The 26,762-nt window shown below is 40.8% G+C and overlaps 2 protein-coding genes across 2 annotated transcripts in view; one reads left to right on the top strand and one right to left on the bottom strand.

Annotated features, from left to right (window-relative positions):
• The first annotated feature begins 1,254 nt into the window (after nt 1-1,254).
• rasl11b (RAS-like, family 11, member B) lies at nt 1,255-3,592 on the top strand. Its single transcript, XM_040040466.1, has 4 exons — nt 1,255-1,598; nt 1,692-1,748; nt 1,849-1,925; nt 2,384-3,592. Exons 1-4 carry the CDS (start codon nt 1,484-1,486, stop codon nt 2,879-2,881), a joined length of 747 nt encoding a protein of 248 aa, XP_039896400.1. The 5' UTR covers nt 1,255-1,483; the 3' UTR covers nt 2,882-3,592.
• Nucleotides 3,593-4,544: 952 nt separating this feature from the next.
• scfd2 (sec1 family domain containing 2) overlaps nt 4,545-26,762 on the bottom strand; it is a 98,716-nt gene continuing 76,498 nt past the window's right edge. The window contains exons 6-9 of the mRNA XM_040040462.1: nt 23,086-23,231; nt 13,597-13,731; nt 8,473-8,592; nt 4,545-4,857 (exon numbers count right to left, since the gene is read on the bottom strand). Of these exons, the coding sequence (XP_039896396.1) occupies nt 4,765-4,857; nt 8,473-8,592; nt 13,597-13,731; nt 23,086-23,231 (494 nt within the window). The 3' untranslated portion in view covers nt 4,545-4,764. The remainder of the gene's footprint in view (nt 4,858-8,472; nt 8,593-13,596; nt 13,732-23,085; nt 23,232-26,762) is intronic.

Genomic DNA, 26,762 nt, shown 5'->3' with positions numbered 1-26,762 from the left:
TGTTCTGCGCTACAAATGTGCTGGTGTGTGGGCTAAAATTATGAAATTGCACCTCACTCAAAACATTCACTTAAAAAGGTCAAACCTTGGGCTTTATGTTTAACTAAAGCCCTGCACTGAGCCGTGGGGGTGAACTCCAGAAAATCCTGCATACATGCCATCAAATGTAAATACAGTATTTATGCACTATTAGCAAGAAAACAGGCACTAGCGTCACAGCCAGGGTGGAGTTCACCACATCGGCTGTGATGTGGTTAAAATGAACAGCTGTGTGTGTGTGTGTACACCTTGCAATGATGCCTGCTTGTGAATCATGGGCACTAATTTCATATTTCAGTGCAGCTGCCTGTCATCAGCACTCTTATCAAAAATACATACCAGACCGTAATCACGGCGCAGGAGAACTGGATGCCAAAATACCTCAGAGCACATGAGCATAAATGAAAGATGGGAGAAGGAGGAAGGGAGGGGTGTATGACAGGAGGCAAAAGAAAAATGGGACAAAAAAAAAAGCTAAAATGGATTAAATCACAATGGAGAGCAGCTTCAAATTGAACTTGTCATGTAACTTGTGCACAAATGTGTACCTTTAGTGGCACAGCTGGCACTAAAATGACAGAGATGAAGCGCATACGCTTGCATGAGTTTCTGTAAGGTATGCGTGAATGTGTATGATGTGTGGGAGGGGGTGTATTGATGCAACATCAACAGCCATTAACCCCCTGTGTGGACAAGTTTAGGGGCATGTCCTAACAGGTCACCAGCTGCAATGCAACACAACACAGGCTGGGAGGTTGAACAGCAACGTGTGCATTCAACAGAATAGGAAATAAAATATGATATAAAAATCGTATTTAAGACATAAATAAAAGTAGTGGGTTGAATTTCAAGGATTTCTGGTAACGATGGCTCTTATACATGCGGGGTATTTGTTGTTTATTTAGGGGAAACCTGTCACGATATTTCACCACACAGCTAAAGCTTTGTTTATGTCCTTTTCTTTCCCAAATCTGTGTAATTCATAGTGACATACCTGCAGAGGACAGACAACCTTTCCCCGTTCAAAAACAAAGGGTATTTGATCAGAACACCCAGACAGAGGTCTCACCTGTTGCAAAAGCTTTCCTGCTTGAGGATAGCTTGAACATCCACGTGTAGGCGGGGACGCACGAGGAGAGGAGAGGAGGAGGGGGGATCACCGACACCCAATCAGATGTGGCCGCTTCTGGAGCGCTATAAAAACTCCGTGGTCTCCTCTGCGCCAGCATTTACTCGCAGCTTCTCCTTCTAAAGACTGTTTTGACTTTTCCCTCCGGGTTTTTACAAGAAGAAAATAATTGACCACCGAACCACTTTGCGAGGAAAACGGAATTTACTAAACTCACTTTATTTAAAAGCTCGCTTTATACTTGGACTCGAAAATAGTTTCGTCTCTGCTTTGGATTGTTTTTTCGTTTTTTGACTGACCTGACGGGCAAAAACAATGCGCCTCATCCAGAACATGACAACCATAGCGGAGTATCCAGCTTCTGAATACTCGGCCCCCAACCGGGCCATTAAAATAGCCGTTATAGGAGGCAGCGGTGTGGGGAAGACAGGTAAGAGGAAACTGGAAAAAAAAAATACGCAAGCATTGTAGGTAACGTATACCCTGACGTATATGTTAATGTTGTTTTCGCGTTTCTCCTCAGCACTCGTGGTGAGATTCCTAACAAAACGCTTCATCGGAGACTACGAGAGAAATGCTGGTAAGTTGAATATCTGTATTTTTATGAATGGAAAACGCTAAACTTGAGCTAATTGTTATTTTTTTGGGGGTACTAAAGGTTTTGTTCCTCCTATGTGCAGGTAATCTCTACTCCAGAGAAGTCCAGGTGGATGGAGAGCAAGTGACCATCCAAGTACAGGACACTCCTGGTGCCGAGGTGAGCAGAAAGGGACATATTATAATCTGTCTGGGCTGACTGGAGGGTAACAGAGTGGACAAAATAACCGTCTGGTTTAAAAAATATCTAAGCGTCTGCAGGCACTGCTCCAAAACCGAACATGTCTGTTTTCCTCCTGAAGTAGAGCCCTTTGTTTTGCCTGTCTAATCTTCCATTTAAGCTAATGGATGTCTGGGGCCAGAGTAAATGATACCCTGATCCACATCCAGACTTCTCAATCACCCACACCTCTCTCTTCTGGAGGAGTAATCCTATAGCTTTTGTCTGCCTCAGCTGGCATTCCAGACATTACAAAAGCTCAGTTTCATAAAATAAGGAACAGTTAATCTTTCCTGAAATTTGATTGATTTTGTGCATCAGAACAAGAATGCTGGAAATGTTTTTCAGAGGAAGTTGTGTTTTAATCATTGTCTTTTTTTCTTTTTTTTCCCCCCCAGATGACAGATAATGGCATCAGTCTACCTGACCATGTGACCTGCTCCATTCAGTGGGCTGATGCTGTGGTGCTGGTGTACTCTGTGACTGACCGCAGCAGCTTTGATTTGATCGATCAGTTGCACCAGCTGGTTGTTCGCAGCAGCGGTGCCAGTATGCCCCCAGTAATCCTGCTGGCCAATAAGGCAGACCTGTTGCACCTGAGGCGAGTCGACTCCCAGCAAGGTCCCATTCTGGCTGGAAACCTGGGCTGCTCCTTCTATGAAGTATCTGCCAGTGAGGATTACAACCAGGTACACGGGGCTTTCCACAGGCTGTGCTGCCAGCTAGCCAAGCAGCCACCCCCTGCCTCTAGCTCCCCACCCATCTCTGCTAGTGGTGTCACAGAGAAGAGGCGCTCTCTCCTCATCCCCAGACCAAAGTCTCCCAATATGCAGGATCTGAAGAGGCGCTTCAAGCAGGCGCTGTCTGCCAAAGTCCGGACTGTCACCTCAGTGTGAGGAGCGCTACAAGCTGAAAGTGGTTGAGAGTGGCCACAGAAAGTACTAAACGTTGGAAAAGAGGATGGAAGATTCACGCTTCTCCACTGAAGTCATGCTCCAGTCCAGATGGTGTAACATGAACAGTATAGCAGGAGGCAGATGAATCTTTGCAGAGATAAATGGCATCTTGGTGAGATGGAGTCTGTCCTGTCAGATGACGCAAAGAGCAGCGGTGAAGCAGTTCAGGGGGAGAAAATTTCCCTTTGAGGACAGAAACAGCCGATTGAAGCTGAGAGAACTAAAAACTGCATATAAAAATTGTACATAAAGCCCTCCTGGCAACAACAGCTCTGAAGGACTGCTTATTTTTAGCTGTACTGTGCCTGTTGTGGCTGTTCTTTATTCAGACTGCCACTTCATCAAGGCTAAACGCCGGCATTATTATACCAGCCACTTAAGCTGGGTCTCAGTGCAGCTCTCGGTGTGTTCACTCTCATATTTGAATATCTGCAGTTTATTTTTTGCAACTTACAAAAGCATCATTGTGCATGATTGATGAGTGAGGGAAGGGTGGGGGTTGAAGTATCCTTGTGGGGTAGCAGCCACTATGTAGCATGTGTTGGTGATTATCACTGATGCACTTTATTAAAAAGAGTCCAAAGGGCCTATTGTTATTTATTTGTTAAAAGTTCTTTTTCATAATAAAAATATTAAGAACTTCCAATAAAATGTCTCTGGAGCATTATTCATTTTGCATGTGTGCATTTCACTGGGTGTGGAATAAAGTTTACAAACAATAGATTATAGAACTTCTGAGTCACTGATGTCCTTGGGACTGTAACACTAATAAACTGCATTCATACTGGGAGCCGATGACGCACACAGAACAAGGTAGTCTGACCCATGAATACAGCAATTCTTAAAAAGGCTTAGATATCAGACTAGTGATGAAAAGCATGGACACAATGGAAGCATGACTGTACAGCCACTTCACAGATCTTGTGAGCTGTTTAAAATTAAAAGCTGTGTGCAGTCCTTGACCTCCCAAAAAGTATTTTGACTAAAGAATGAAGCTGCTGATGCGACTGCAGCCAAATCCTTTATGGGTTTTTTTTCCCCCTCTTTCAGAGCTGACCTTGTTTTCATTAGAGACCTCGAACAACTGCACCGGTCCCAAAGATGAGGTGAAAATTATATTAAAACAGTTTGCCATTAAAACATCCAATTGCATCAGCAATTCAGAACCTAATCAGGGAATTCTGTTCAAGCCTGCCAGACCAGGATTTGCTGAATTACACCTGTGTTTGACAAAATGAGGGAGATTCGAGAACGGCCCCAGTTGTGGGTGAATTTCTGAGCTTTAGCTGTGATGATTCATGTTGGAGAGAACAAAGAGAGATGGGAGAGTGGGAGGGATGGAAGGTGGAGGTGAGGTCTAAGTGTGAGCAATTTATCGGCCTTGGCAGGCAGTGTGAAAGGCTTTGATTATCCTGGTCTTATTTGTCACCATATGATGTTTGCGATGGGATGATGTTAACAGAGAGTGTGTATTCTTCCGGCCACAACAGCATGCTGTCCATTGTTAACACTTCTAATGGGTTCACACACAGAGACCTGCTTTAAACAGCTAACTTTGACCTCTTGTGTCTTGTGTATATATGCAAATAAAAGACATCACACATGGGTGTCTGAAAAGTGACTTTATTGCTTTATATTAACATTTGATGGAATTTTACGCCTCACGCTTAGAGAGGTGGCTTTTTACAGAACAGGAATGTTGCTTCATTTGCATGTCGTCTGTTGACACGCCATTTTAATTTCTCATGCCCTCTTCACACCTCAGTGTTTAGATGTTCGAGGTGCATGTGTTCATCCGCGTGTTAACACCTGCGTTTCCGTTTTTACACACCGATATCAGGTACCAGTCTCTGGGTGCCGAAGAGCAGCTCGGGGATGTCTGTCGGTCTTAGTAACCTGGTGGAGAGAACGAGCACCTGGAGTGGGGAACAACACACTCGTCAGAGTCAAAGGATGTCAACATGTGCAAGCCGACACTTATAAATGAAGCACATGTTGAGAAATTCGCAAGGTGGAAATCCAAGAGCTGCGTGAATCAGTTTCTGTTGTAGGTGGGTTATTTTGTTAAGTAGTAGTACTCAGAAGGTTTTGGCTTCTTTTGGGGTGTTTTTGAGCTGTCAAACAAATGATGTTTTGGTTGGTGACTCGCAAACCAAAGTTGATCTTTTCATTTTAAAGTCTTTGTAAGGCTGATGTTAAATCAAAGACAGCAGTTATCCATACATTTAGTTTGGAGAAGAAATATGACTGGAATAAAGCACTGAAAGTTAGGCAACAGCTGAATGAGCACAGGATAGAGTTACAGCGTCGATCCAGAAACGTTATTTATTTATTTTCACGTAAACTTTGGCACAGGTTTGGATGCGAAAGATAGAAATAGAAAATGCAGGAATTATGTCAAGTGCATCCAGTTGCTGTGCAGCACGTGTGAGGCTTTACTTGTGGGTGAATTTGGATGGCTGGCCGCTTGGCTGCCCGTCACATTTTTCAGTTAATAAGAAGCTCAATAAGATTGTAAAATATGCTCAGTAAAATTCAACATCAACACAGTATCACACTGCTTTGTGAGCCTGTGTGTTTTGTGATCTTTAATACTTTGCAGCATATCTGTTAAAAATGCAGTTGATATGAGGTGTGTGTGTGATGACTAAGATGACTGTTGTTGTTGTGGAGAAGCTGTTTTACAGCAGTTGGACCATGAAACACAATCTCCTCCCAGAGGCTGATAAGGTGCAAATACCACTCACATGCTGGAAAGCATTGATGCATCATTGATACGTAATCTTGGGTGTCATTGTCGATCTTTAAAGATGATAAGAAATAAACTCGGCCTCCTGGTCTTCTTTTCTTGGGCGTTTCTCATGATAACTGCTTTAACTGAGTTTTCTATGACTGACAGCAGAACAGCTGAATACAGTTAGAGTGTGGCGTCTATGCTCAGACACACATAGAAGTTAGGGGTTGCTTCATCAACCCCCCATCTGGGAGGATACAGGTGGATGCTAGGATGGTGGAGCAACAGGTTCTCATCCCAACACGTTAAGGGGCATGAGAGCGGGTTTGCATGAATCTATAAATGTGTTAAGGTTAGGTTCAGGGCTGTAATAGAAAGCCGCAAGCGTTTCATAAAGACGTAGAAGGGTACATTTAGCGTTACTATGAGACGCCTAGGGGCACGACAAATCGTTGATATGTTACGCATTGGGAATGATAATGCTCTGGCTGGACAGGTTTAAACAGGAGGTAGTGATGTAGGGCACTGAACCGTCAGAGGGAGAGGTGGGACATTTTGCAGCTTACATAGATTGCTAAATTGGGAGAGCTTATTGTGTATGACCTAAGTTCTGATAAGGCTCATTGTTAAATGAAATCCATTACGGGTGACAACCCCATGAAGCGATTTGCCAGTAGTGTGCAATATAAGGCATTTTAAGGTCTGTCTTTTTGCTTACTGCATTAACCCATATCTGCTTTTTGATAATTTTTACCTTGCGCCTGTCCAAATTCTTGTTTGGTAGTGTAATGGATGTTGGATCAGTGGTTGTTTTCTCTTACGCAGCTCTGGATTCAGATGCAGCTTTCAAAAACGTAACTTTAAAATGACAGAAGTACACAGCTGAACGGCTTTAGCTGAAGTATGCACTCCTATAGTTCTGCAGACCTCTTCTGATGTTGTATAACAGAGAAGCCCTGTTTCTTTGCAGCAGCGTTGACTTAACTCTGCGCCCTTAACTGCCTAGAACAGCAGTGGCTGTTTGTGGTGGCAGAGTGAATGTATTTCAGAAGAATTACATCCAAGTGCAAAAGCAAAACGTCGCTGTTTGTTTTCAGTGTAAATACTCATGAATGTCTGGTCCAAACACATCACATAAAGTGTGAGCACATCTCTGTGTAAGGGTTAGAGTGCGTGTGGCCCTGCAGGTTATTATATAAGCTGGTCTTTATTCAGCTCTTCTGATTACAGATGGGGGGGCTTTGATCTTTGCCAAGCCTTTCATTGCCTCTGGCCTCTTTCTCGAAGCCTTTTATTAAGACAAGCCTCATGTCCCTCACGTATTTCTTGCACTCCTCTCATCCAGAGGAAATGCATCATCTGCATGTTTTGTGTGTTAGTGTTGATTGCATATGCAATAAGCACTCAAACCACCCAAACACACAGACAGGCAGACAGACTCAACATCTTGTGTATGCAATTAGTGTATTAAAAGGTGTAAAGATCAGATGACATGCTCACCTTTATGCCTGATCAGAGCCACCTGTTTATGTAGGTCAGTACTTAGGTTTGCTCATGCAGTCAGTCTTTGCTTGAAATTCAGCAGATACTACTGAGTATGGAACTTAAGGATTGCTTGATACTGTTAATGTTAAATTTCTAATAAGCTTTTATATCACCAGTGGCTTTTGTCACAGGAGAGGGTAACAAAGCTTGGATAGCTATAATATAATATAATATAATTATAATATATACTCACTAGCTCCTTTAACAGGCCCACCTGTTCAACTCTATGTTAACACAAATATCTAAACAGTCAATTGCATGGCAGCAACTCAAAGCATTTAGGCAAATAGAGATGGCCAAGATAACCTACTGAAGTTCAAACTAAGCATCACAATGGGGAAGAAAGGTGATTATATGGTTGCTGGTGCCAGACAGGCTGGCCTGAGTATTTCAGAAACTGCTTATCTGCTGCGATTTTCCCATACAACCATCTCTAGGGTTTACAGAGAATTATCTGGCGGGGAGAAAATATCCAGTGAACAAAAGTTCTCTTCATAAAAAAGGCTGGTTGATGCCTAAAGTCAGAGGAAAATAGCCAGAGTGCAGAAGAGGATCTCTAAACGTATGACATGTCGAATGCTGAAGCAGATACGCCACAGCAGCGGAAGAAGACGCCGGGTGGCACTTCTGTCAGTTAAAAACATGAAACTAGGATTGTACAGTCAGAATTTTGAATAAACAGCATGAAACCATGGATCCAATGGTGTAGTGGTGTAGGGGATGTTTTCTTGGTATACTCTGTGCCCCTTAGTGCCAACTGAGAATTATTTAAATCCCGCAGACTATCTTGTTGCTGACCATGTCTATCCCTTTATAGCCACAGTGTATCCATATTCTGATATATTTTGTTAGCTTTTCAAGTTAAAACATCTCAAACCCGTCCACTAATAAAGTGTCCATTCAGTGTATATTACTATAAACAGTTCAACATAAAGCAAAATATGGAGCTCAGGCATTAGGTTTCTGAATTAAATGAAACTATATTTTTAGTTGTAAGTTTAATCACTTTGTATGGCATCACTTTAAGTGATATGACGGTAAAAGTTATTTCAGTGCTCATTCTTGAGGTTAAAGCATGCAGGTAAAGCTTGCTAGCATGGATCTCAATTCTGCTTTAAAACATAATGTGTTTCATTTAATTTTACCAGTGAAGCCACACTTTGAACAAAACATTTCCCCAATTACTGAACTGGACTGGAAGCAGAACTGGGAAAGAGCAACGTCACCTGACAGCGACAGGCCACAGACTCACCTGGGTTCCCGGTCTGTGTGTGGCAACAGTCTCTTTGATGAGACGAAGTTCTGATGGTGTGACTCCACCAACCATGAAGAGGAGGAGCAGAGGGTTGTCGCCAGGATGTGGACGGCTCACCTGGAGTTAAGACATTTTGACAGGTATTTTTAGGCCACTGCAGTTGTTTATGCTGCTTCCTTCCTTCCTTTAATAAACATATATTTTTGTCCACTGAACACTTTATATCAGCGGTCCCCAACCCCCGGGCCTCGGACCGGTACCGGTCCGTGAGTCGTTTGGTACCGGGCCACGAGAGTTGAGGCTCAGGTGTGAAATGTGTGGTTTTCAGGGTTTTTATCGGTTTTCAACGTTATTTTGTTATCGTTTTTATCGTTAACTCTGTTTTCCTGGGTCTTTTCACGTGTGTTATGATTAAATCTTCTTTTTTTGGTACCGGTACTAGTTTTATTTTGTTGTATTTATCCGCGACACCTTAAAGGCCGGTCCGTGAAAATACTGTCAGGCATAAACCGGTCCATGGCGCCAAAAAGGTTGGGGACCGCTGCTTTATATCATCTCTTTTCTATATAACACCTCTGCCATCTCTTATGTATTATTGCTGAGTCACCTCTCAGCTGGATTCCTGTGATATTGTGGTGCCACTGATCACAGTGCACCTGCTAACAACACTCGGAGTGAGACGTCTCCTCACACTGGTGTCATGATGGCTAACACGTGGACATGTAAGCTCTACACACACACTTACACAACACACAGACACCTAAATATCCCACATCACCTGTGTCAGGGCGCATCTCACAGACTGATATAAAAAAAATTGTGCTAGCACATTATTAACTGTCATTTAAAATGCTGTTTTAACACCAGGTAATGTCTGGTGCTTATGGTGGTGAGCAATGGCTTTGTACTATTGGTCAGCGGGCAGCGGTCAGGACAAGCCTGTGAATGCTAACCAAGCAATCAGAGCTGCAGGGGGTGGACCTAAGGAGAGAGTGGCTATCCACGTGAAGCAGCAGCAGGCTGGGATAAAGCATGTCAGGGATGATTCAACATGTGTTCATGGGAAATTTTGGGAACTTGCTCAGCTCAAGCTGTATGTTGTACATCTAGGCAGATCTGGTGGGACTTCTAAACAATGCAGACATGGCATCCCCATGTGTAAGTAAATCCCCACTAGTGTGTTCCCTGGATCTGAACCTCACATGGTGAGGGAGGGACTGTGAGCTGAAATGTGCTGCAGAGTGTGTCTGAGGAAAAGAAAACATACTTTTAGACATCATCTGTGGACTTCTTCTACAATGCCACTCACCAAACTGTTTAATGTGAATTCTCAAAAAAAAAAATCTCAACATTATCTGCCTCTGTCTTTTGCTAGACACCAGCTATTAATTTCTTTAATAAAAAAATAAATGAAGTTGAGTTTAGTTCAATTTAAAGCAGTCCATAAAAACACAAAGATGAGCACAAAACACAGAATCATGGCAAATATCAACTGAATAATTAGAAAAAAAAATCTATAAATATATATAAAATTATTAAGCAAAAATAAAACTTTTTTGGGATTATGGATATAAACTAGTGCTTTCAGCGTTAATCTCGTTAAAATGACGTTAGCGCCATAACTGCATTAACGCGCCAAATCTCCGTTACTAAGTTAGCGCATGTGTGCCCAAGAGTGTTGGGCTGCACGGTGCTAACGTGTTAGCATGGTTAGCTTGCTAACGTGGCGCTAATATCATTTTGACGAGATTAACGCTGACAGCACTAATATAAACCCATTTTAGGTTTACATTTCTCAAGTTTCACTACTGCTTGGTTAGTAATATGTTGGCATCAAGATGGTATCATCCATCCAAACTACATGTGACTGCAGCAGTCTGCTAGCAAACAGAGAAATCACAAAGAGGTTTTTGGTGAAGCATCCTGTTTGCACCCAGTTTCATTCAGCTGCGGCGGGCAAACTCCAGCAACCACTTGGTTAATGCACATTTTTGTCTAGCAACCAGATGTTAATAAGTGTTTGCTGAGTGGTCTCCAAGCCTTTGTGACTGATGCCTTAGCTTAGCAGGACTTGTCCTGCTAAGCTAACTAATCAACACTATGCTTAATTAGTGTAGATGGACCCTCTGGGCTAAGATTTCCCCTTTGACATCTGGTAACCATTAATAGGTAAACCAAAACAAAATAGGATCAGTTAGTTTATCTATTCTGCTTGTCAGAGAATTCAAGTAAAGAAGCAATCTGATGTGCAGAAATAATGGAAACCCTTCACAAACGAGCCCCGAACTTAACTGCAGAAAATCAAAAGTTTACTGTTTTGGATTTTCTGTTCTGATGAGTTTATTTAAATGCTTCTAATAAAGGAAAAGAAAATAGTTCCCCTGCAGGGATCAATAAAGATGTCCTTATCTTTATCACAAAAACCGTTCAGATTTCTGATAAAATGTAGCTGCAGGGTGCTCACAAACAGCAGATTTCAATCTACACAAAGTGAAGAAGTAAAGTCTTCACTACACTTGTAGCACACAGAACAACTTTATGGCTTGTACAACACGATAAGGTCATCATGGTCGTTATCAGATGACGACCATGATGAGGCTACAAGCTGAAACGCGCCAGTCAAGCATCAACGTTGTTCTATAAAATACAAGTGTTGTTGTTTTGACCACTCCAGACTTTCTCCTCTCCTCCATGCACTATTTGCATTTGTAAATTGTGCAAGATAAATCACTCTGTGATTCTCTGGTGTCAGTCATAGGCAAGAACTATGGTTGCATTAACATTACAAGATCGCTTGTACAACTGGGATTCTGTTTAAACAAAGACTAAATATGGTACACCAGACACACAAATAATTTGGTTACAGACAGTTTAAGATGACAGTTTGAAACAACACTGCACAGGCTTTCAGCAGGTCACGGTCCAGACAGCAGGGTCCACTGTGTTTTAATAATGTAAACTGTGTTCACAGTAAACTCTTTGGCTGAAAATAGAAGTTTTATAGGAGGTGTTTTATGGCATAAAGGGTGTGCACTGGGCTCCTATAGACTACAAGGTCAGTTTTATAGGTTTAGGTTGTCTGACTTGGTGGTTCTTGAGCCAAGTTTCTTAATTTGAGTGAAACCGGGCCACAGTTACACAACTTGTCTAATTCCTTCCCTTCTGGGTAATCATCAGTTTAAGCGGGCCCAGATGTGAGACAATCAGACTGTGGAGAGTGATCCACTCTGCAGGAAATGTACATTATGCATAGTGTTAGAGAAAAAAAAAAACTCAGACTAGTGCTAAAATAATGAAAGAATAATGAAAGAATAAGCCAATTATCAACGACTTTTAACAATTAAACTTTGCAAATCCAACTGCATTACTTCTTTCTTTTCTGCTTCGGTTCCCATTAAGGTCTTGCTGTTTAAGAGCCTCAATATCATACTGTGCTGCTGTCATCTGAGGATTATTTTCTGCCTTAAAATAAATGTGATTCTTTGAAGCAGTGACCTGGCATAGCTTCTACTGTGAGCTGGATATCCAATTTGAAGGCTTTATGACCAGATCCAGGCAAAAACGTTGGGGTACGGCGGCAGACAACAGTTTCAGTTCTCATATGTGTTTTTTCTGCAAATCTTTCTGCAAAAGTTGCAAATTCATTGCTATCCTAGATATCCTAGAAATATCACAGATATTTTATAAAAAAATCGTATAATACATATTATGCATTTATCTTAAGGGTGGCTGTAGCTCAGGAGGTAGAGCAGGTCACCTACTGATCGGAAGGTTGCTGGTTTGATCCCTGACTCCTCCAGTCTGCATGTCAAGTATCCTTGGGCAAGATACTAACTACAAGCCAGGCTTGTAATATTGTAGCGTCAATTTCTACCAGTACAACTTCCTACAACAAAATCACTGAAGCGTTCTTTGGGTTGGTTTATGCCAGTGTGTTGCACTGTAGCATAACATTTATATTGTTAAGTAGTTATTACATAACAGTACATCTCGTAGAGTTAAAGAGTAATAGAAAAGCAGTAAGGAATTAAAGAAACTAATTAAGTACCCCAACACTGTCGACAAATGTAATGCTATTAGGCTGGAAACATTGTGGAGATGAGGCTAATACACATATAGATCCCAGAGATCAAAAATCACCCATAGGTGACAGGCACTGGAATATCATGAAGATATTCATCTCCACAGACTATAAGACTTCATGCTTTTTCATCAGTAATCTCTGATTTTCTTCAAATGAGCTCCCAAAAAGTGACTCATTTTTACCAGTTATACAATAAAGATGTCTCATTCTTGGGAATCAAGAAAAATAGTCAGCAAACCCTTTCTAGTTATATCACTGGTTGATATGTATAACAGACTTGAGGTACAGCACAAACACTTTTGAAAATGTGTATAAAAAGTATTAGTTTGGCGGTTTATGCTCTAAAGGGTTGATTTTTGTCCAAAAAGTATAGTCATTTCATTCAGCTTCTATTTGTAGAAGCAGTTCATGCTTTGTGTGGGATTTCTGAAATCTGCCATATCCAAAAAATTGCGATGCAATATAAGATTTAAATGAAAATTTATTTAAAACTATATTTGACTATAAACAAAGTACAAAACATCGTAATAAAAAGCGGAAGCTGAAAAACATAGTTTATTTGGAACATGATGCTAGCAACATGTTGGTAAAAACAGGCACAGGAATATGGTACGACATGTTTATCACTGTGAAGACTGACTTTTCTTTTTTATAACTGCAGTCATTTAGCAACCAAAGAAATCAATTGCTTTCGTGTGAAAGTGAATGGTAAAGGGTTGACATCGGCTTTCAGTGGCTTGACAGTTTGGGATCTACATTGGGATTTTCTGTTTCACAGTATACCAAATGTCTGGAATGCAGGTTCCGCATGCACATTTCAGTATAAATGATGCCTTCAGAGAGTGCATGTTACCAGAGCCATGTGTACTAATGTAACCCAGTTGTAAAGTTTCCATATTTAATCTTTTATGTATTCGTCCATTCATACATTTTCTTAACAGTTTATCCAATTTAAGTATAAATAACTCAAATCAGGTAATTTCTTCTGTGACAGAGCTGACTCTGTTGCATATAAGTGTTTGTGAGGAAAGTCTAACCTTCATGAACATGCTGAAGCCGGTCTTCAACAGGTCTGTAAGACCTCCAGACATGTGCTCGATGTCAGGACATTCACATCGATCAGGGTGAAAGACTTCCTCTAGAATCTGCCGCAGGAGAGGTCGATAGGTCGCCTGTAAAGCATAAATATCAAACCACACAAATAAGCATGCTTAACATCTCCAATGACAGTGGAGGTTTTTCTTTATAACAGCCTCTATGCAAATATACAGATTGCTACAGGTGTTTAAATTGGTGGTTGAGGAACTGTTGGTGTCTTTGTGGAGCCCATATTGTTCTGGGCTTTTAGCCCCTGCGTGATTATGTGAATGGCTCTGGGTGTTAGACAGTGAAGTTATAAACAGCCCTGTTCAAGCTCTGCACAGGCTGCTGACTTCTGAGTCAATTCAGGAAGAGCTTTTAAAACAGCGCAGTAAAGAACCCCACATGGTTATATGTGGCTAAAAAAAGCACTCTGGCCAACCATGTGGGTGATAAAGGGATGAATCAAATGAAGAATGTGATATTCCATTAACATGATTCCCAGAAACTAAGATTATTCAGACGGGGATATTTAAGTTCATGCTGACTAGTTTAACTATTCTATGTCCAGTCTGAATTATTATTAGCAGCAAATGGTTGTGAATGGTTTACTGTGAACTTTGGTGAACACATCAATCCCCCCTTTCGCCTTAGACAGCTTAGTGTGTGATGTAACTTGCTTCTTCAAAGTAGACACCTGGCCCACTTTTCCAAAGTTTCAGCAGCCTTGCTTTTATAATAACAGCAGCTTATGTTTTGTCCCACTTCACAGAAAAAAGAAGGCGTTTCAATAAAGTGTGTGTCCTTGGAAGAGCTGAATTGCACAACCTCAACTAAAGCTTCATAAATGTCTTTATTTACAGTGATCCATGGAGGAAAAAAAAAAAAAAAAACTCTAACAGAGGACTTTTTCTGCCCAGTGACCCAGGACAAAATGAACCATTTATAGCCCTCAAAGCTAGCGGATCAAGAATTCAAGGCGGATTTTTTTTTTTCTCCAAGGGACCGAAGCTTGCTCTCTCAGAGAACAATAAAGACCCAGATAAGACTTGGCAAAGCCTTATTTGAGTACTGTGAATAGCATAAGTGTCTAAATAAACATTGTGAACATGTTCCAGAACTGAAAGTCTCTTTTTTACATGAGGTTATATTTGGTGGGAAGGAGCGGATTATCCTTTAGATCATTGGTAGATAATTTAATTTCCCTAGAGAAAAAAAAAATATTGAGCAGAACAGTTCCAGTTTCTCATGTGGACCCTTGAAAAAATTACTTGCCCACCCCCGATTTAGATCTTGCAAAGAAACAAGCACTAAAAACACACACCTACACATACAATACTGTCTAAATGTTAATGCGTCCAGGTGTTTCTGCCCACAGACATCCTCTCAATATGCATCATTCTTAACAGACACCTCAGAGCCTCCCACTCCTCAACAACCTGCAGGAGAATCCAGATTAGGCTTGGGGAAATCCTGCTGTCCAAATGATATAAACTAACATACACCTCCACCAAAATGACTGTGCAGCTTGGGTCACTCTGCACAAACAGACCTTGGAGTAAACACAATAATGATTCACCTCTGGCTCAAGCATGATCGTGCATGCGCATACGCAACATCAAGGCATAAACAACAAATCCAACCCGCAGTCACGCACTCTCCATTATCATCTGAATTTGAAAAACCTAAAACCAATACCATTAAACCAACACCCACATGTTAAAAACAATATTAGAATTAGTCATATGATAATGTCAGCGCTTAAATATTCCCTTGCAAACACAAACATGTGAGGGCACATACACACCCCCGTCAAATGTGAGTATCAGGTTTCCCCATGGGTTTTATTGGCTTTGAGGTAGATGAACTAATTAATGTTCCAAAACAACAGGTGATAAAATGAAAAACACAAATTGAGCATAGAAAACAACAGTCTGGCATGTCCCTGGAAACAACCCAGTCCAAAAATATGATAAAGTTGTACTATGCGTATCATTTAAATGCCTAAAAATGGTGTTGTTTAATTCATCAGCCTGCGGACTCTTTTCTTTTTGATCATTCCTGTCAAAATATGAAACCTTTTAGCGAGTCATGCTAAATGTTAAGTATGTAAAGGAATACACTCTCTATAGCAGGATGTAGGTAGTAGGAAAACTGATGCTGCTATAGAATATATGCTGTAATTTCTTTTTAATTTACCGCCAATTGATGGCAAAACACTCTCAGACGTGGCTCTCCCCAAACCTGGGCAACACACAACCATGAGGCCATCTCCTCCCATTAATATATCAATATACTGACTAAAAATATCCATCCATCCATCCATTCGCTTCCGCTTCTCCTTTTCAGGGTCGCGGGGGTGCTGGAGCCTATCCCAGCTGTCATAGGGCGAGAGGCGGGGTACACCCTGGACAGGTCGCCAGTCTGTCGCAGGGCCAACACACAGGGACAGACAAACATTCACGCTCACATTCACTCCCACATTAACACCTAGTGGCAATTTGGATTATCCAATTAACCTATCCCCACAAGCTGCATGTCTTTGGACGGTGGGAGGAAGCCGGAGTACCCGGAGGGAACCCACGCAAACACGGGGAGAACCCCGGCCTGATGGTGGAATTGAACTCAGGACCTTCTTGCTGTGCGGCAACAGTGCTAACCACCGTGCTGCCTTGACTAAAAATAATTAGAAAAAAATTGAATAGTAATAATTTTGAAGCAACAAGGAGTTTGCTTGACCTGTTTCCTAGCAGGAAACTGTAGCTTCCTGAACTAGAAGGCAAGAGCTGATCAAGAAACAGAAACTGTATGTTAGCAACTTTACTTATCACAAAGTAGGGCAGCCTTAAATAATACCCTCCTTTATTATTTTTTTCTATGTAACATCTAAAATTAATATAACTGTATATTAAATAACAATTGAAATGAATGTTTAGGGTCATAGAATCAATAAGAGTCATTTTCAGTCACTGCCCTCGCTGGACATTAATTTTCGTTTTCTGAATTTCATTTTTATTTTGGATGCACTTATGCTTTAGACTGCTTCACATCTCATGTAGGTGGTAATAGATTATATCTTATTACCATGTCAATGCAATGACTGGTCATAATAGAAAGAGAAAAGATATTATATAAGACATAAAAACCTGAGTAAATACCGCCGAAAGCCTGTGCTCAAAAACCCACGCAAGAGGGAGGACAGTCTATCTAGTCATAGGTGTGTATGCTCACCCATGTGTCACAATCTGTTCAATGTAGACGCAAATGATTCATTTTCTTGTTACTATGGTTTTTGGTTGGTTATACAACTCTCCCACCTTGTTGCTAGTCTCTGAAAGTCTTAAAACTTGTCATCATGATGCAGATGCTTGCTACTAAGAACATTTTCCACCCAATTTCAAGTGTTTCCCAGAAAAGCAATAAAATCAAGCCCTTTGTTGAACTCGAATTCAGTTTTTTTTAGCGTCTCGCTGTTACAGCTTGATCACTTATAGCCCACTGTTTTTTTTTTCTCGGAATTTCAATAGTGCTCAGTTATTCACACCATGACATGCGCCTGGAAATGTGCGAGTTTTGTGCGCCTCTACAACGAGAATACACGTGACCATTCAAGGCTGTAAGTGTAGCTGTCTGCTGGTCAGAATAATTATGGTTGTAACAAAGAAAGCCTAACTGAAGCAAACAAAGGAGCTGCGGTATTTGATTTCAATTTGAAATATTTTTATGTTTAGTGTTATAATCATACAAATGTAGTTACAACACAACACAAATGACAACATGCAACGACAGAGCTCAACCCCAAAACAACCCTACTTAAGCCACAACTTAATTCATTTGCTCTTGTTCACCGCTTTGATGAACCCCAAAACACTTGATTACTGAAGCTGATGGCACACAACACTCATTCCCTCACACTAGGATAAAAACATATGATTCCCATGAGTCCCATCACAGAGTCAGAGCAAGAGATTCTGACCCATGTCAAGCCAAAGCCACAATCATGTCTTTCCACGTATTCTTTTGTAAAGGGTGGGTTATATAACATCATTACACTGGATTTACAGGTACCACACGCACACAAAACACCCACAAGAAAAGGAGTAGATAACACAGAACGACTTGACTCCTCTTCAGTGGCCTTAAACATTGGAGTGAGGACCACTGCATATTAGGCTACGGCCTAATAAGAAAACGTCAGGTGTCGGCTTCACTGGAGGCAGGGGTGCATCCTCAGAGAGGCTGGATGATTTCTGACGTTTCTCAAGAACAAGCAGTAGCTGGCAGATATCATACTGTCCTACTTTCATATGAAATCATTTTATAATAGTCCTGGAACAAGAACAGCCAGGTCTGGCCTAACACAATGCTTCTCACATGCATCCAAAATGCTTGCTCAGTCAAGAGGCTACTGACACATTTTCACAGACACTGCATGATTATTATTATTTTTACAGTGTTATTCAGATGCAGAAATGAGAGACTGAGTCATGAAATGTATTCAAACTTCTGTGTTAATCAAGAATATACAGTGGGGCAAAAAAGTATTTAGTCAGCCACCGATTGTGCAAGTTCCCCCACCTAAAATGATGACAGAGGTCAGTAATTTGCACCAGAGGTACACTTCAACTGTGAGAGACAGAATGTGAAAAAAAAATCCATGAATCCACATGGTAGGATTTGTAAAGAATTTATTCGTAAATCAGGGTGGAAAATAAGTATTTGGTCAATAACAAAAATACAACTCAGTACTTTGTAACATAACCTTTGTTGGCAACAACAGAGGTCAAACGTTTACTATAGGTCTTTACCAGGTTTGCACACACAGTAACTGGTATTTTGGCCCATTCCTCCATTCAGATCTTCTCGAGAGCAGTGATGTTTTGGGGCTGTCGCCGAGCAACACGGACTTTCAACTCCCGCCACAGATTCTCTATGGGGTTGAGGTCTGGAGACTGGCTAGGCCACTCCAGGACTTTCAAATGCTTCTTACGGAGCCACTCCTTTGTTGCCCGGGCGGTGTGTTTTGGATCATTGTCATGTTGGAAGACCCAGCCTCGTTTCATCTTCAAAGTTCTCACTGATGGAAGGAGGTTTTGGCTCAAAATCTCACGATACATGGCCCCATTCATTCTGTCCTTAACACGGATCAGTCGTCCTGTCCCCTTGGCAGAAAAACAGCCCCATAGCATGATGTTTCCACCCCCATGCTTCACAGTAGGTATGGTGTTCTTGGGATGCAACTCAGTATTCTTCTTCCTCCAACCACAACGAGTTGAGTTTATACCAAAAAGTTCTACTTTGGTTTCATCTGACCACATGACATTCTCCCAATCCTCTGCTGTATCATCCATGTGCTCTCTGGCAAACTTCAGACGGGCCTGGACATGCACTGGCTTCAGCAGCGGAACACGTCTGGCACTGCGGGATTTGATTCCCTGCCGTTGTAGTGTGTTACTGATGGTGACCTTTGTTACTTTGGTCCCAGCTCTCTGCAGGTCATTCACCAGGTCCCCCCGTGTGGTTCTGGGATCTTTGCTCACCGTTCTCATGATCATTTTGACCCCACGGGATGAGATCTTGCGTGGAGCCCCAGATCGAGGGAGATTATCAGTGGTCTTGTATGTCTTCCATTTTCTGATGATTGCTCCCACTGTTGATTTTTTCACACCAAGCTGCTTGCCTATTGTAGATTCACTCTTCCCAGTCTGGTTGCTTCGGCAGCACGGTGGTTAGCACTGTTGCCGCACATTTATATAAGGTAATTCTTGTTTAGTTGGGAGGACAGAAGAGAAGAGAGCTGCAGAAGCACAGCTGTCTATTTTCTACTTATGGTAGAGCTTTTTATTATTTTCTCTATTTCTATGGACTGAAGAGTGAATACAAGAAACATTGTGTAAAATGACACATTACATTTTTTGTAGTTGTTATGTCTAGATTGTAAATTGGTTGAAGATGTTTAGACTGCAAACAGGCAAGACTTCACGTCACTGATCCCAGTCTTTGAAGTTAGCTAGCTGTGGTTTGATTTTCTGTGAATATATGCAAGCCAGAGAGAAAGAGAGCTCTCATTCTTGTCAAGAAAGTAAAGTAAGTTATTTCACAAAGTAATTACATTTTCCTATGACTCTATAGTCACTACTTTATATTAAATGTCATTTACTTTATACTGTGGCTGAAATGTTTGAAAAAGCATGTACAATGGATAAAAGATTGCAACATTCAAATGCATTTCAACCATATTATCTCACTATTCTGACGAATTTCATCTCCAAGGTTTTCTACATCATGGCTGTATGATTGGTTAAATTATTGATGTGAGATTTGAGAGAATCACTCAAGAAATAAACCTCAGAGGGTAGAAGGAGGAGAAGTAGACAAGAAAAAGACTAAATGACAAGGACACATTGTTAAATGAAACTTCAGCAAAAGCTCAAGTTCCAAGAATATTTCTTTTACTTTCAATCGACTGACCTTAAAGCTCCTGGCCTATAATTCTCTGACAAACTGCCCAATGAGAATGAAGGACAACAGCAGTGAAGCCGCCACTCTAGAATGTCACTGTCTATACCAAAAGGACAAAGCTTTCAGATGCACTGAGAGGGCCTTTGGAGTTACATAAGCTCCAAGACGAGTGTGACGAGGCTCTCGCAGTGAAGTCCCATGTGCCTGCATGCTTGCATGACGCAAAAGGGAAAGCAACAAAAGCAGGAGAGGTCAGAGGTCCTCTGGTAAATCTGTGCTTGCGCTACAAATAGGGCTGGGTATCGTCACTGATTTCTAGAATCGATTCGATTCCGATTCACAAGGTCCTGAATCGATTCGATCCACGATTCGATTCAATTCGATTCTATTCTATTTGAATCTGGGAAATTTTGCCTCAGACAGTCAGAAATATTATAATTCAGATCAGTACATTTACATATTTTTGTATCTATAAAAAGGAAGCTGACAATTTCCAGACTTTATCAAAGGTGTGAGCGTCACAGCAGAGGCCTTTGTGTCAAAGTAGCTGAAGATAAAACACAGAAAAACATGAAGGTGGTTTTCCTGGCCTGGGATTTTATAAAAATATTCTGCAGTACATCAAAAACGAAAGAAAACCATTAATCAACATATGAACATTACCTCTGAAGTTACAGAGGTTTTATTAGAGACACGGCTAAGCGTTTTGCATTTTGTATAATTTTAAAAAGTTTAAATTTGTTCAGTATTGAACGGCAGAAATGAGGTTTTCTTTTCGGAAGTAAGTAAAAGGAAAAAAAAAACATCGGCCGACAGCGCTGTAAACAACGGTAGACTTGTGTGTAACAAGCAAGAGAATAATGCAGAAAACAGATTTCGGGGATAAACGGGAAACTGTTCTTGAAGTATACAGAGAAAGAGAGAGAGAGAGAGAGAGAGAGAGAGAGCTGTGCATGAAGTGTGATTTTATCGTGTTCGAAGCAAAACAGCAAAAGTAAGAGGGAATTCATGACGATGTTTATGTGAAGCGTAGTTTGGATCTTCTTTTGCTGCTGGTTCGGTCAATATTGTTTGGAGAGAGATCAAACTAACAGCTTTATGATCAGCGCAAAAAGGACGTAAACACAAAGCGCAGACCCGCCGAAACATCAGAGTCAGCGAGCTGTCGGCTTTCAGCCCCGACCGTGTCTGTGCCGTCGGGTGAGAAAGGCGACATCTCACTGATTCTGATCCGCGGGTTCGCGCTTTGTGTTTACGTCTTTGGGCAGAAGCCGTGTACCTGCTCTCATTTACTGTTTTAAATGTTTGGTGGTTGTTGAAATTTTGTGACGTTTCACCTGAGATTCTGGAATTTTGGGCAAAATATATTTATATAAAAAAATCGATTCAGGATTTTAATGAATCGATATCACGTTATCCAAGCCAGAATCGATTTTAATCGATGAATCGATTATTAAAACCCACCCCTAGCTACAACCACAGCAAGAGTGAACATTACATGGAGTAGTTAAATAAAACACAAAGTAAAAAGTTACATGTACAGTGCAGTGAAAAAGTGTTTGCACCATCCTGATTTCTAAAAGATATTTGTAATATTTACGTTCATGATCATCAAGCAAATTTTAATATTAGACAAAGTTAACGAGAGGAAACATGAAACCCAGTTTTTAATTAATTATTTCATTTTTTTAAGGTGGAAAAAAAGCTTTCCAAACCTATCTTGGCTTATGTGAAAAAGTAAAATGTCCCCCTTGTTAAATCATGAATTAAGTGTGATTCACCACAGTTTTCAGAAAGCTGAGTTCAATTACACAGGCCAAAGCTGGGCCTCATTAATTCCTGGCCTGTTGAATCAAGAAATCTCTTAAATGGAAAGTGTCTGACAAACTGAAGTAGGCTAAAAGATCTCAAAAAGCAATACATCACACCTTGATCTACAGAAACAGTTCAGAAACAATGTCACTGATATCTATCAGGCTGGAAACGATTAGAAAGTAAACTAGTGAGCTACGGTGAGAGCCATTATCCACAAATGGAGAAAACTTGGAACAGTGGTGAATCTTCCCAGGAGTGGCCGGCCTACCAGAATTACTTCAAGAGCGCATTAATGGATCATCCAGGAGGTCAAAAAACAATCCAGAATATCATCTATAGAACTGCAGGTGTCAGTCAGAGTAACAACAATATGAAATAGACTGGGCAAAAAAAATCTATCCATGGGAGAGTTCCAAGGAAAAAACCACTGCTGATCAAAGGCTCATCCCACATGTGTCTAAAAACATCTTGATGATCCCAGAGACTGACAAGACACAAGTGGAACTTGTTACAACTGGTGAAAAACTAACACAACATTTTATAAAAAAGAACATCATACCAACAGTCAAACATGGTGGTGCTGGTGTGATAGTCCAGGGCTGCTTTGCTGCTTCAGGACTTGGAAAACTTGCCATAATTGATGGAACCATGAATTCTGATCTCTACCAGAAAATCCTAAAGGACAATGTCTGGCCATCAGTATATACCCTGATGCTCAAGAGCACTTGGATTAAACACAAAATGACGATTCTGGAGAGGCTTAATCAAAGTCCAGACTTAAATCTGATTAAAATGCTTTGACATGACCTACTCATGCTGGAAAACGCTCCTAATTAAAACAATTCTGCAAAAAAGAATGGGCCAAAAATCCTCCACAGCAAAGTGAAAGACTCATTACCACTAACACAAATACTTGACTGCAGTTCTTCCTGCCAAGGATGGCACAACCAATTATTAGGTTTAGAGCACAATTATATTTTCACATCAGGCCGGGTAGGTTTGGATATCTTTTATCCCTTAATAAATGAAATCATCATTTAAAAACTGTATTCTGTATTAACTTGGGATATGTTGAAGCTGTGGTAGTGTTCATACTTGATACGGGTAAAGCAAACCACCCCTGTAACATGTGTTTTGAGGCTGGCAGTCAGAGTTTGTGTGCCTCCAACCTGGTGAACTCCATCGCTGGCAGTGTAGATGGAGCGTAGCTGCTTGAGGTGGTTTCTGGTGCTGCTCAAACCTCGGAAGGTCTTGAACATCTTCTCCACTGCAGAATGAACTCGCTCTGCGGTCAGCTCCTCAGGATTTGTACAACCTAATAAAAAACAAGCACACAGTCTCATTAACAGAACATTAAAAACCACAGATTCATCTAAAAGTAGACACATTACATTTTGCTTCAAAACTGGCCAGAGAGGAAAGCTAAATAGGCAAAAACAACCCATTTGATTCTGCAAAAACAATTGGCCATAAGATGTGGCATGTTCATTTTTGTGGGTAATTTTCTCAGCTGGGTGTGTACTGAAACCAATTATCAAGGTAAACGCAAGGGAGCGAGAGGACAAGAGCTCCTTTATTCCAGCGGAAAGCACTGCAGCCTAATCAAAATCTAATGTTCCCTTCTTTCTAAAGAAGTGCCTAGGGAAGCAAAGACTTGCTGTGAAATAAACCCGAAATGACAGCGTTTAAGAAGAAAGAGAAATGGCAGTGAGAAAAGGAGAGTGGGGCTTAAAAATATCAAAGACAAGTAAACCGAGTGAGAAGATGGTGAAGAAGGCTAAACGATGGCGCCCAAGACGTCCGTTTACAGCGCTTCTGGCAAAGTGGGTTGAGTGGCACCTGCAGTTCCACAGCACACAGCTTGGGGATTTGCCTGCCTTTAATTAACAAGGAGGTCAGCTGTGTTACAGAACACAGACCTGAAAACTGAATCAGCACTACAGACTCTGAGAGGCTCGTAACAAAAAGAACAATGATGACTCCACCATTTGTACAAGTCGTTTACACATAAAAGTGCTTTTCACGCAGCGGCGTGACTCCAACATTAAGCTACAGTTTCCTTACAGTCAGGAACTGGCTCATGTTCTGCTTGGACATGTTGGTCCACTCAGTGATAAAAATGCACAACCTATATCATATAAACCTGACGTACATTTTAACCGGAATTACAACAAGATCTTATTGCACGTATTGAAGCACGTATTGAAGCACGTATTAATGCCGTGAACGTCACTTCACTCTTGTTTTATCTGCTTCATTACTGAAGTAATGAGCAGTTGCACACACAGTGAAAGCCAGAGAAAGGACAAACTAGTGCTACCACAAATCACACCAAAGTGCAGTAAAGACTAATTGAACTCAACTGAAATGAGTGCAAATAAGATAAACACATTTTTGTATTTTTCATTCTGTTCATCTCAGTTCTGTTCTGTTTTGTTATTATCTACTATATAACCAATAAATGCCAAATCATTACGTTTATATACTCATAATATGTATTTATAAGTTACACTTTGTTTCACAGTGTTAGGAAAGCAAAGTTTAAACTGAGTTTGGTAGGAAAAATGTGTATTCCCCAATCCCAGCTGCTTAGCCTTTAAAAATTGTGATTTCAATTATTAAACTGTTGCTGGAAGTCACAAGAAGGTTGCCAGCCAGGTTACAGGCTTGTGTCACTGGGGACATATTCCATGCCTCTCACCCTATTCACAGCTAGGATAGACTCTAGCATCCCTCTAGCACTCCTGAATAGGATAAGTAGTTCAGAAACTGGAATGATGAATGGGTGAATCCTAAAAACAACAATAACGCAACAAGACTAGTCTACAGTTATTCTGTTGGCTCGGTAACACATAGCCACAATAAGGGCCAAGTCATAGTTTCTGCATGCAAATGTGCATTTCATAAATGTTTTATCTGCTTAAGTATGTTCGGGTTCATGTAGCGCCCCAGATTTAATACTGCATGGACTTTCAAATAACAAACAGGCAGCTTCCATTCCTGCAGGTACGAGGTTTTCATCACGGTTTCTAGCCCATACTCGTGGTCTGTGGCAGCATATGCATACTTCTGGCTACATATATTTACCACACTTACATCCTGAAGTATGACAAATGTTTACATGATTTCATAATAACAATGGAAACATTCTGATGTTTAGCAGGTATGACCCACAACAGCACTGCTGCTGCACAGTAAAAAAAATCCCATCCATCGATCCATTCATCAATAAAACCTGCTTGTTTTTTTAATCCCTCAGTGATAGGATGATTCTTCTGGTGTATTGTAGTCACCTGGCAAAACGTCAACATTTACACCCTTTTAACTCCATTTTTGGTATCTCCCAACTCCTGCGGGACATAAGTGTGTGTCTGCCGTTTTGGTTCTAGACATGAAGTCTACAATGAAATGAAACAAATGAAAACAGATGTCTGCTACAGACAAAAATATTGTTCCGAGCCATGTGAGTGAATCAAAACAGTTAAGTTGCACAGTGAATACAAAACACTGAGCTGAAATTAGAAGGGTTTATAAAGCTGAGAGATGAGGGAGTTTCAGGCAATTCTTTGTGGACCCTTCACTACAGAGCCTGTCACGTTGTTCTGACACAGGCATCGCCAAATGATGCACAGTTATTACAAAGATATTAATCGTGGCTGCTTTAACAGAACGGTTTACACCCAACTCTTGGTTAAATAATTTTTCTCTGGCCTAGAGTAGTATTTATTCATCGAGAGTGTTCTAGTGTGAGTTGTGCAGTTTTAAAGACATGAGCAATAGAAACAGGCGTTTTCGCTTGAACTAACGTAGCATCTGTTTGTTCTTTCACTCGTGTTTCCCGGCACACTTTACAGATATCCACTAATCGCGTTACACGCAGGCAAAAGCGCACAGCTTTAAGGATACACTCACTGAATGAGTGTGTGCATGTGACTGTGCACAGTGGACAGATTGTGGGATATAGCTTTATCAAGAACCACTCATCCAAAAAGATGAGTAAGTGATTTTAGCCATCTTTCACAGGAAATGCAAAAACAATAAAAGCAAATAAATAAAAAAATACTAAAAAAAAAAATCATGACCAGCTATCTTTTGAGCTAGATTGAGTTCTGGGCCATCAGAAAGATTAAATCTTTGCAAATGTTAGAAGTTTTTTGGCCTGTTTTCATTTTTTTATCCACATCCTGTTTTGGGGTTGAATTAGGTTTAAATTGCACATTAATTTGTTAAGGATAAACCTTACGGGTAAGAGGTTCAGGAATGTCAATGAATGCCCTCACAAAGATAACCAAACACTCACAGGGAGGCCCAAACAGCAATCACTGTAGGAAACCAAAGACCACAAGAATCCTGGGAATTGAGAGCAATTTTAGCCAAAATACACGAACCACGCATCCCAACTCGGGTCCGTAACAATAAACAAACCAAGTGTGAATTGTTCAGATGAGCAGCTGTCAATATAAAAAATAAAAACAGCTGCATAATATATACATTTGATTTTGTGGACATCACTTTAAAGCAAAAATTATATTGTTGAATGCAGAAGACACTAAAAAACAAGATATCTCTATTTCTCTGAAACACTCACTACTGCTCTCAGCTAAACCCAACATCGGTCTAATTAAGCAGACTCAAAGGGCCATGCATGACTTCTACCACCACAGGGTTACCATTGAATCCTGGAAACTCTCTTAAAGCTCTTACCTAAATATTACATAACAAACCATGAGCTCATGTCTTACACAGACCTACTTCTGGAATGAAAGCAAAGCCAGATGTATACATTGTGTGTTAGGAACATGTGAGTTTTGAAGATAAAAATCGAACATTCGCAGAACATGTGGTA

This window comes from Simochromis diagramma, unplaced genomic scaffold, assembly GCF_900408965.1.
Source record: "Simochromis diagramma unplaced genomic scaffold, fSimDia1.1 OVJJ01000026.1, whole genome shotgun sequence".
Taxonomy (NCBI): domain Eukaryota; kingdom Metazoa; phylum Chordata; class Actinopteri; order Cichliformes; family Cichlidae; genus Simochromis; species Simochromis diagramma.
This window is presented reverse-complemented; position numbering and strand designations above follow the sequence as displayed.